At 42.8% G+C, this 11,206-nt stretch overlaps 1 protein-coding gene across 3 annotated transcripts in view; it reads right to left on the bottom strand.

The window, feature by feature from the left end:
- Positions 1–261: 261 nt before the first annotated feature.
- LOC117424628 (LLGL scribble cell polarity complex component 2-like) overlaps positions 262–11,206 on the bottom strand; it is a 57,771-nt gene continuing 46,826 nt past the window's right edge. For 2 of the 3 annotated variants that reach the window (XM_058992492.1, XM_034041182.3), the window contains 7 exons: positions 10,671–10,932; positions 6,907–7,057; positions 5,716–5,753; positions 3,905–3,952; positions 3,100–3,142; positions 2,663–2,724; positions 262–974 (listed from right to left, as the gene is read on the bottom strand). In XM_058992492.1, coding sequence (XP_058848475.1) covers positions 970–974; positions 2,663–2,724; positions 3,100–3,142; positions 3,905–3,952; positions 5,716–5,753; positions 6,907–7,057; positions 10,671–10,932 — 609 coding nt within the window. In that variant the 3' untranslated portion in view covers positions 262–969. The remainder of the gene's footprint in view (positions 975–2,662; positions 2,725–3,099; positions 3,143–3,904; positions 3,953–5,715; positions 5,754–6,906; positions 7,058–10,670; positions 10,933–11,206) is intronic. The other variant, XM_034041183.3, reaches the window with a different exon arrangement.

Raw genomic sequence — 11,206 nt, 5'->3', positions numbered from 1 at the left:
GAGGTGTGGGCTGTCCCTGGGATGACTGGGTGACACATCTTTTTTATGTAATTTTTGACTGGCTAATGCTCTCCTGTTTGTTTGTTTTTAAATACTAAGACTGTGCATATAGAAGATGATATGGGAAAAGGTTTGGGGAGGGTGGTAAAATTTTAAAAATGGAAAACAAAATTGTGAATTTTTGCATTACACGTATGCCTACTTGAGAATTCCTATGATGTTTATTTACAGTGTTTTTACAAAAAAAAGACCCACAGGGAATCATCTTGTGAAAACATATTTATTCCATCTGCAGAATGTAGTGTGAAGTTAAGATTCATTTTTAAGGTTTCCACCCTCATTGATTTACTAAAAAAATAGAATCTAGAAAACACTAAAAATACCCCACATTTTATAATGGAAGTACCAAAATATGTCCTTGTCAGATTACTAAAAAGGTATAGCAGCCACCCAAAACCATGAATAATAATAATAATAATAATAATAATAATAATAAGTACAGATATACAATATATATATTAAACATTTGCCTAAAATTATCTTATTAAAAACACACATTCCTAAATTACATTTCCATTATGAAACAATTTTAAAACACCCCCATAGAAAATTCCCCCAAATACAAAATACATGTGCTACACAGCAGTGGAAAGCACCTCCTAGGATTACAAACTGTGTGCCTGGGAAGGCAGTAAGTACAAGGTTACCAATAAAATCCCCCCATCACATTTGGAGAGTGGTTGTGCAAAAATGGATCTTGTATGTCAACAGGAGTGAAGACACAAGCAACACATTCAGGTTGGAAGACTGGCGGAGATACAGTAGTTTGTTGGTTGAGGCACTGAGGCTGGCCCTGGGTCCCTCCTCCCTCCCTGTACAGTATCTATGTGAGTGGCACCCCCTCCTGCTGGCTGTCAGTAGTGTTATGGCATTACATGAGAGGACAACCAGTACCAGTCATGGCTCGGTTCATTCTGGCAGAGACAGAACAAAGAAAGGATGAGTACGTAACTCTAAATGAATAAACCAATGGAATCCAACAGTAAAACTGCACTGTGCACATACATCACACTATAGTGTACAGCTGTAGTCAAAGTTTTATATACCCCAATGGAAATTTATAATGTCTCGAAAACAAAGACTTTTAGGAAAAATCTTTTGTAGCAAAAGTTTTGCTTTTGTGGATCAGGAAAAAAAAGATACAAGAAATAGATGTCTACAATGATTTATTTCAGCATTTTTTTGGTTTTGTTTTGCAAAATTCCAAAAATGCTAATTCAAATGTATTCATACCCTTTGATGCTATGCTAGTATTGTCTACAAAGTGCTAGGAATGTCAATATGATAATGCAGAACCTAATTCTAGAACATGCTGGATTGTAGGTGAACATTCTCAGAGAGTATAAAAGGGTTAGGCATAGGATGATTGCTGTCATTACCAATAAGTCAATTTGGGGGAAAAAGTAAAGAGCTATCTGAAGACCTTAGGCAGAAAATTATTTATTGTCATAAAGCTGGAGAAGGATACAAGAAGATTTCCAAGCATTTGAGTATCCAAATTTCAAGTATTGTTTCTATTATCAAGAAGTACAAGACTCATGGTACTGTCACAATGATCCCTCGGTCGGGGAGAAAGAAGGTTCTTTCACCAAGTAGAAGAATTGTGAGGAAGGTTAATAACAATCTGAGATTGACTGCCAAAGATATTCAAAGTGAATTGGCTGCAAGTGGGACTGGGGTTTCCATTTCAACCATTCTTAGGAAAGCGTCACACGGACAATCGCTTAAAGTTAGCAAAACGGCATTTGAATGATCGATATGAGTTCTGGTCAAAGGTTTTGTGGAGTGATGAAACAAACCAAAAAAAAATAAGCAAGCTTTTTGATCACGCCGATAGTCGTTACGTTTGTAGAAAGTCTGGTGAGGCGTACAAAGAAAAGAACACCATACCTACTGTCAAGCATGGAGGTGGTAATATCCTTCTATGGGGCTGTTTTTCCTCTAATGGCACATACAATTTAGTTCCAATAAAATGGTAAAATGGATTCTATAGCATACTAAAAAATATTGGCCAATCATCTAAAACCCTCTGCTACAAAACTTGGTTTAAAGCGCAACTGGACGTTCCAGCATGACAACGTTCCAAAGCACACATCAAAATGTACTTCACAATGGTTAAAGAAGAATAAAATCAAGGTTCTGGAATGGCCAAGTCAAAATCCGATCTAAATCCGATTGAGAATCTTTGGTATGAGTTGAAGGCGTGTGGCGGAGTGTCCCGCCACTTTGTTTGTTATTTATTTATATTATGACGAAAGCCGATTGTTATTTGTTATTGTTTTGTATTTTAAAAACCTTGTGAGGATGCGTGACTGATCAGCTACTGATTATTTAACGAGTTGACAGTCACACATCCTTACTAAACTTGTGCAGCAATTTATTTCTTTTTGAGAAATTTCTAGAAATTATAAATTTCCATTGGGGTATGTAAACTTTTGACTACAACTGTAGCTATATTTCCATGTTCTTAGTCTTTCACTGATAAAATTATACCTCAATGTGATATTTGTGATCTGGACACTATATATGGTTAGTTCTTGGCAATAGACAATGCTGCCCAGGAGTCTGCAGGAAACCCACCAGCCGTGCTCTAGAAACTCACCACCATTAGTTATCAGTTTTCCTCCTCCTGTTCTCCTTTTCGAGTTCTTCTCCACCATACTCCTGAAAAGTCAAGAGTGCACAGAGTTCACACACAGTAATCAACACTATCTGCACAGCAAACACAACACATAGCAACAGACAAAATGAACGCATAACCAAATTATTAGAAAAAATAATTAGAACTTAAAAAGACGTGTATGGTCACAAAATACATACCAGTACAAACACAGTTGCACAAACATCTTAAATCATCACATTTTATAAAGCGACCTAGCCATCATGCCAAAAGGGTAAAAGGAATATTTTAAAATGTCCTTGATAAAGTTTACTGTGATACATTTATTAGTATTAAACTATATACATTTATTAGTATTAAACTATACCCTTTACTATATTGGTGACTCATTTTGTAGTATTTCTTCCTGTGGTACTTACGTCCTCTCTCCTTCCAGCGATCTCTGGATCTCCAACAACACCTCTGTAATAAAAACGCACACAATTACCTACAGCAGCTGCACAGAGGTACTCGTCGTGCTCTGACTGCTTTTAATCCCTCTCAGTTTACATTCGGAGTTTAAAATTACCAAGAGTGCAGACATTTTACGATCACGATGCTTCTAAAATACATCCAGAAATTCTCCCCAAATTTGACGTGAATGTACTTCATGAAACAGTGTACACAGGTGAATCCCTTTTACAGTTACATTCACGTAGGTGTTCATGAAAATACAATTAGGTGTAAAATACATTACTTCTATATTATATGTACACATTTTACCAATGGTCTTTTACTTTGTTTTTTATACATCTAATTCTGGATTAAAATTTTTTCAGGTGCAACCTGTGTGTGTGTGTGTGTGTGTATATATATTATATATAAAATCTAACTTTTTCTTTGTGCAATCTTATCACTTCCTGTGTGGTTGGTCACATGGCATTATTGCTGCGAGACCATTGGAGTGAAACTGAGCTACAGCACAAGGGGTTTTCTAGCAGGAAGCCACAGCAATGTATACTTCTGTAGTGTTGCCTTTGAAATATCTGCATCTCTCAAGTATAAAATGTATCTTCAACAGATGAAGAGGGACCAGTGATGTTAATAATAGTGCTTTGAAGAGGTAAGAAAACTGTTGAAGACAGTGTAAGCTACAGACTGGGATGCAGGATAACTTGGTGCCTCACAATGCCAACACATCCTGTATAGTGGGTCGCAGGACTAAGAGAAGGGATCAGTTCTTACTTTCATCATTGAGTAATGCATGTTCCATCAAATGAGACCTTTGGAGACCTGCAGTAGAAAGAGTCACTGTTTGCAAAGGGGATTGGGCAGCAGGGTCTGCTTGCTTTAGGGGTATTTACACATGTAGCCACTAGATTGAATTCATGCAACACTGCTTATAGGTAGAAACAGGAAATGTTAAGACTTAAAAAGGAACGGTAGTTCCTCGCGCCAAGTTATCAGCGAAGCGCGAGAACTACCAGACTCTCTATACAGCAAGGATAGTAAAATGGAACATTTGCCAGCAAAAAATATTTTTTTATATAAATATATCTGGCATGTGTGGGATTTGAACCTATCACCTTTAGTTTGTAAGCGTGTTGTGTTACTGTTAGTGCTACACGACTAGTATTTTGAAAGATGAAGTCAGCCAGCTGAGAATTCTCGTGATTATATTTCTCTCTATCTTGATATTTCTTTCTTTTTCACTATCAGATATAAACACTGTCATTAGTGTATGACACGAAAATAAATACTCAACAGTTCTTGTTCAATTGTATATTAGTGAAGATTTTTGTACATAAAGGTCGTCATGCTTTCATATATTTTTACTTTCAAATTAAAAAATATATTGTAATGACCCGGACAATTGCTTTGTTGCTGGACTTACTGTCTGTTCAGTTTGTCTCGTCTGTCTTTTATGTTACATGTATTGTAAGGGGAACGGGTCACGCCGTTACTTAGCATGGGAAGGGGGAGTGAGTGAATGAGTGGGGAGAATGTGTGTTGCTGTTTTTGGGGGTTGCAGAGCACGGATGTGACTGGTTGATGAGCCGGACAGCGGCGGGAAACGACAGGAGGTTATATAAGGTGGTGCATGAGCCTGGGGACTGGAGACAGTCCAGCGCTGAACTTGAATGAGAGACTGTGGGAGCGACTGAGCGAGAGTGAGCTGTGACCGGAGAGAATACGCAGTGAAAGTGCCAAGACTAAAATGTAGACTTATTTTGGTGCTGTGAATTCTGTACCCTGACAGGAATTCTCTGTAGTTTAAAATAAAACAAACATTTTGAGAATTCAACACCGTCTACCTGAGTACTACTTCATAAACATGAAAACGTTACAATATACTAAACAAACGGATTAAGCTTATTATGATAGTTCGCAAAATCAGATGAAAGCTTTCAATACAAATCGAGATAATACATAATCATTATTTACAAAATCTTGTTTGTCTCGTTACTTGTAACTTTACTGCTATACTACTTGCAAATGTTGTGAAATAGGCACAACTGTGGAAGTGGTGGGGGTCAAGGTTACCCCAATTGTTTGTGTTGCACAATAAAAGTGGACTGAACTTGCATGAAAAACACATGCCAAGTTAGTAGAAACAATTGGGGCAACTGTAAAACCAATGGGGGCTAAGGTTGCCCCAATGGTTTGTGTTTTTGATCTCTCCACTTTAAATGGCTGGGCACTTTTGATAACTTAGCGTTTTTGTTTCAGATTATACACACACACAATATGATATCAAAAGAAAGGGTTAAGTATAGTTCTAGGGAATCCAGTGAATTCAATAAATCCCAGGATATAGTCTTTAATAGGCGAGTCAGTGAAGGTGTCATTAACAGCCAAAAAGTGAGTCCTGTAGAACTCGTGCCAGGGTATCAAGTTTAATTGCAATTTAAAAGATATAGGGGTATTAATTAGGGGTTTTAAACTTGACATTTATTTTTGATCGATTAATCATCCGATCAATTTAAAAATAGACACTTGGATAATCCCAAATTTCAAGGTTAAAAATCGCACCATGCAATGAAAATGCAACCTACCATCATCTTCACTGACATCACTGTCAGTTCTGGAAACCCTGAAAGAAAAAAGATCTTTTAAATCTCATTTTCTCTTGTTTTACAACAACTTCCTATATACATCTTCTTATCATATCAAGACAGCCGAGCAATTACAGATTAATAATAAATGTAGGGTTTACCGTTTTACAGGACACCTTTTTTTGTATGCAAAAATTAAGCCGTGTGTGTTTTCCAAATAAGAGTTCCCTAAACTGTCAAAATAAAAAGGGAACACAAGGTAACATTCAGATACAAGACTTTTTTTTTTTTTAACTAATTAGTGGAACAAATCGAGAAAAAAATTCCCCTATTTGTTTGTTTGTATGGAAAGACACTGTCAGTCCTTCTACAGAACCATATTCATAATTGTATTGTTATACCAAGGGACTTCATATGTGTTATACTTATTGGAGGAACAGAAATATCAAATCAGACTCTTCATTTCAGTATCTTTAATTACATGAAAAATGATATGTTACCGTGAACACTAGCGTGTTACTGGGGATAGTTGTCCCCCAAATAATTAAACAAAAACCATCTACAATTTTCCCTTATTCAATAATTCGGCAACTTAATAATAGCCTAATACCAGGATATCTGAGCAGAAATGCCTTCCATCCAATGGCGACACAGGCTTCTATGTTTTGAAATTAACAATCAGGTGAAAGGACATCCCAAATCCATTTTCCAACAGCAGTTGTGTTCACTCCACTTGGGCTCTGTAAATGCTGTACTTTGTACTGCTTGTCAATTGAATGTGCAAGGAGATGGGACAAGAAGGTATGGACAGTGACCTCACTAAGAGTCTAGTGCATTAACCCCAACGCCTGACTGTGGCAAACAGCTGTATATAGTCACCTAAAAATTTACTTAAAGGAGATGAGTAGTTAAAGCAGGTGTCTTGATGCCACAAGCAAGAGCTCTGTTTCTATTTTTCAAACACTCAACACATGTTGGGCAAGGACAGCATGAAGACAGCAGGAGGGATGCTAGACATTATTGAGATATACCTGCATATCAGTGAAATATGGCAGGTCACATTACCCAAGTGTCATAGAAGACAACAGAGGCAGTGGAAGAGTTAGTCACCTCACCAGTGTCAATAAAACAGAGACAGGTTGAACATCCCTGACAATGACATGCATCTCTGTTCCGTAACGAAGCTGGTACCTTGACTTGACAGCGGCCCTGTCAGGTGCTGCCCTGCTCAGGGTTTGCCTGGTGGCAGCACGGGGGGCCTCCACCAGACAGCGCGGCTCCACCAGCCAGCGGGCCGACAGGGAGAAACGCTCAAATTCAGACGGGGAGATCAGGTAGAAGCCTGCGAAGAAAAAGGGAGAGAACATGTTCAAGAGAGTGGGCACCCCATATTAAACCTTTGCAACTGATTCATTGATGAAAGGTGCAAGACTGTTCTGTCCTTTCGCCCTCGTCCTCTGCCCTCTCTCTGCTGCTGCTCCTCCAACCCCTCTAATCTCATCCCTCTGCCTCTCCCCCCCTCCTGCACACACACTGGTGCACTCTGGAACTGTCACTCTTCTGCTAACAAAGCTGATTTCATCTCTGCCTTTGCCTCCCACCTCTCTCTCGATTTCCTTGCTCTCACTGAAACCTGGCTGTCCCATACCCCGCGTCTCACTGGTCGGGGAGGTGGGACTGGTCTTCTCCTCTCTCCCTCCTTACTCTTTTCTGACCCCTCCGATCTCTCCTCACTCTGTTAATACCTTTGAATTTCATGCAGTCCAACTAACCTCTCCCTGTCAACTCCTGATAATTGTACTGTACCATCCCCCAGGGCCTCTTGCTCACTTTCTAGATGAACTCGACTATCTACTCTCCTCCCTCCCCTCCCTGTCTATCCCGACTGTCCTGTTGGGTGACTTCAACATCCATCTCTCCAACCCCAGCCACTCTGCTGGATTCCTCCCTCTCCTTCACTCCTTCGACTTCTGTCTCTCTCCATTCCCTCCTACCCACAAAGCTGGCCGTCAACTGGACCTCATCTTCTCCAGGGCCTGCTGCCCCTCCACCCTCTCTGTCACCCCCCTGGACGTCTCTGATCACTATTTCATCTCTTTTTCTCTATCGCTCCCCTCTCTCCCTGCTCCTCCTACCCCCACTGTCACCTCTCGCCATAACCTCCGGTCTCTCTCCCCCCCTCTGTCCTTGCCTCCACTGCTCTCTCTCACCTCCCTCCTATCGACGCCTTTTCACAACTCCCCGTAGACTCTGCTACCTCCACCCTCTTCTCCTCCCTCACCTCCTCCCTCGACTCCCTCTGTCCCCTCACCTCCCGACCTGCTCACCTCTACCCTCCCCAACCCTGGCTCTCCTCTGTGCTCTGCTCAGCAAGAATCACACTGCGATCTTCTGAAAAGAAATGGGAAAACCAAACTCCCTGCAGCCCTAGACCTTTACCGCACTCTCCTCTCCTCCTTCTCCTCTACTCTCTCCTCTGCTAAATCTACTTATTACCAATCTGTAATTCGAGGCTCCACTAACAACCCACGTAAACTATTCTCTACATTCTCCTCCCTCCTAAACCCTCCCCCTCCCTCCTTCTCCCCTGATGACTTTGCCTCCTTCTCTTCTAAAATCTCAGATATCCGCAAACTCTTTAACACCTCTCCCTCCCCCGCACCCCCTCCTGCTCCAGCCCCTACACCCACTGCATCCCCTACTAATTCACCCTCCCTCCACCTTCTCGCCCCTCTCAGACTCTGACCTCTCCTCCCTGATCCAGGGTCACAAACCCACCACGTGTGCCCTGGACCCCCTCCCCACTCACCTCTTTCAAGCTGCTGCTCCTGCTCTACTTCCCTTCATATCCTCCCTTCTCAACACCTCTCTCCTTTCTGGTATCTTTCCCTCTGCCTTCAAAAAAGCCTCTATCACTCCCCTCCTCAAAAAACCTACCCTTGACCCAACCTCCCTCCAGAGCTACCATCCTGTCTCCCTCCTACCCTTCCTCTCCAAAACCCTCGAGCAGACTGTACACCGCCAGCTCTGCTTTCCTGTCCAACCACTCTCTGCTCTACCCTCTCCAATCTGGCTTCCGCTCTGCTCACTCCACTGAAACCGCCCTCCTGTCTGTCACCAACTCACTTAAGTGTGCCCGAGCTGCCTCTCTCTCCTCTGTCCTAATTCTCCTCGACCTCTCTGCTGCCTTTGGCACTGTTGATCACTCTATTCTACTATCATCTCTTGCTGACCTGGGGATCTCTGGCACTGCTCTGGCCTGGTTCTCCTCCTACCTCTCCAACCGCACTTACCAGGTAACCTGGCGTGGAGCAACCTCCACACCTCACCCACTCTTAACTGGAGTCCCCCAAGGGTCAGTCTTGGGTCCTCTCCTGTTCTCTCTCTACACCCGCTCCCTGGGCCCCCTCATCGCATCCTATGGTTTCTCATACCATTTCTATGCTGATGATGCTCAGATTTTCCTCTCCTTCCCCACCTCTGACTCCACCATCCCCTCCCGTATCTCTACCTGTCTGTCTCCTATTTCCTCCTGGATGCACTCGCATCACCTCAAACTCAACCTCTCTAAATCTGACCTCCTTTTCTTTCCCTCCTCCTCCTCCCCCGCCTCTGATCTATCTATCTCTGTTCCTCTGGAATCTATCACACTCTCTCCCTCTTCCTCCGCTAAGAACCTCGGAGTCACCCTGGACCCCTGCCTCTCTTATTCCCAGCACATCTCCACTCTGGCACGCACTTGCCGATTCTTCCTGAGCAATATCCGAAGAATCCGACCCTTCCTCACCAACTATGCCACCCAGCTCCTGGTCCAGGCCTTGGTACTCTCCCGCCTAGACTACTGCAACTCCCTCCTGGCTGGCCTCCCTGCGTCCGCCACCCGTCCGCTCCATCTCATCCAGAACTCCGCTGCCCGCCTGGTGTTCTCTCTGCCTCGCTGCTCCACGCATCTCCACTACTCCGCTCACTCCACTGGCTCCCGATCACCGCTCGCATCCAGTTCAAGACTCTTGTACTAGCCTACAGATGCCTTGATCAGACTGCACCCAGCTACCTCCAGACCCTCATCTCTCCCTACACCCCCACTCGACCTCTCCGCTCCGTCTGCACTAGAAGACTGGCTCTACCTCCTCTACGCTCCCCTGCCTCCAGAGCCCGCTCCTTCTCCACCCTCGCTCCGCAGTGGTGGAATGACCTTCCTACAGATGTCAGGATTGCCCAGTCCCTGACCACATTCCGGCGCCTCCTTAAGACTCACCTCTTCAGACAGCACCTGTAGAACTCCTCTGTTTTTCCCCTGGGACACTTCTCACCCTTCTTTAAATGTGCTTTACTTGCTCTTATCTGCCCCCTATTTTACTGCATTTAATCCTGTACTTCAGAGTACTGTAATCTGCCAAGTGTTTAATCTGTAGTATTTTGTATTTAATCATATCCTGATGTAACTATCACTGACACTTATCTGCTGTATTATTGAATTGTATTTTGTCACACTTGTACTTGCTTGAACCAAAGTCATTGTATTTATCTTGATCTTCATTTTTATTATTACTTGTACTGTGATACTTGAAATGTATTTGCTTACGATTGTAAGTCGCCCTGGATAAGGGCGTCTGCTAAGAAATAAATAATAATAATAATTGGAAACGCAACTGGAGTATGAATAAAAAGGAGCAGTGGCACAGAGCAGTGACAATTGGAGCTTCCTCACATTACCCTGCAAGAATGATAGAAGCCCAATTTCAGATCTTCCTATAAGGGTTCAGTTTCCATGTCCTTCTAGATTTTGATCTCCAAGACTGCATGCAGTAGTGCCCAGTTCCAATGAGGACTAAGTTAGGACCACCAAACTCAATTCACAGGTGTACATAGCTGGACTCAAAACAAACTCCCAGTGATTATAGGTTGCTGTATTTACCCAGTGCACACGTGGACTGCACGGACCCTCATCTCACCTTGTCCATTCTTGGTGAAGACACAGGAGGCGATGCCGCTCACATCCTCTTTGCGGATACAGCTGTAGCAGACCTGGATCTTAATACTGGGCAGTGAGATGGCATGCAGGTCCCCCTGGTTGGTCAGCACCGCCAGCCCATTCTCACTGTAGTCCTCCATTTTGCTGTTGAAACTCACCACTGACACTTTGCGCACACGTGAGCCCTCCATCGCAGTCAGTTTCAGCTTCATCTTGGCACTCACTTTTGGCAACGTGAACATCTTGAGGGAGGTGGAGAGCAGTTAAATGATACTAATCATAAACAATTATGATGGTAGTAGCGGTTTTTGCTGTGCATTTTGGTTAATCTTTTAATATCCTCAGCACATCTAGCAGCAAATCATTTAAAAGACATTAAGAACCTGAATGACAAATCCATAGGCTTCTGTACCTTGTCTCTCAGTAACCACTACAAGACCACACTGCTGCCAGTCCCTCAGTTCTAACCACTAGAACACATTCTCCCCCAGTTCTTTGGCTCTGATCTCCAACACT

This window comes from Acipenser ruthenus, chromosome 19, assembly GCF_902713425.1.
Source record: "Acipenser ruthenus chromosome 19, fAciRut3.2 maternal haplotype, whole genome shotgun sequence".
Taxonomy (NCBI): Eukaryota; Metazoa; Chordata; class Actinopteri; order Acipenseriformes; family Acipenseridae; genus Acipenser; species Acipenser ruthenus.
The sequence above is the reverse complement of the archived record's forward strand: the minus strand, read 5'-3'. Positions and strand labels throughout refer to the sequence as shown.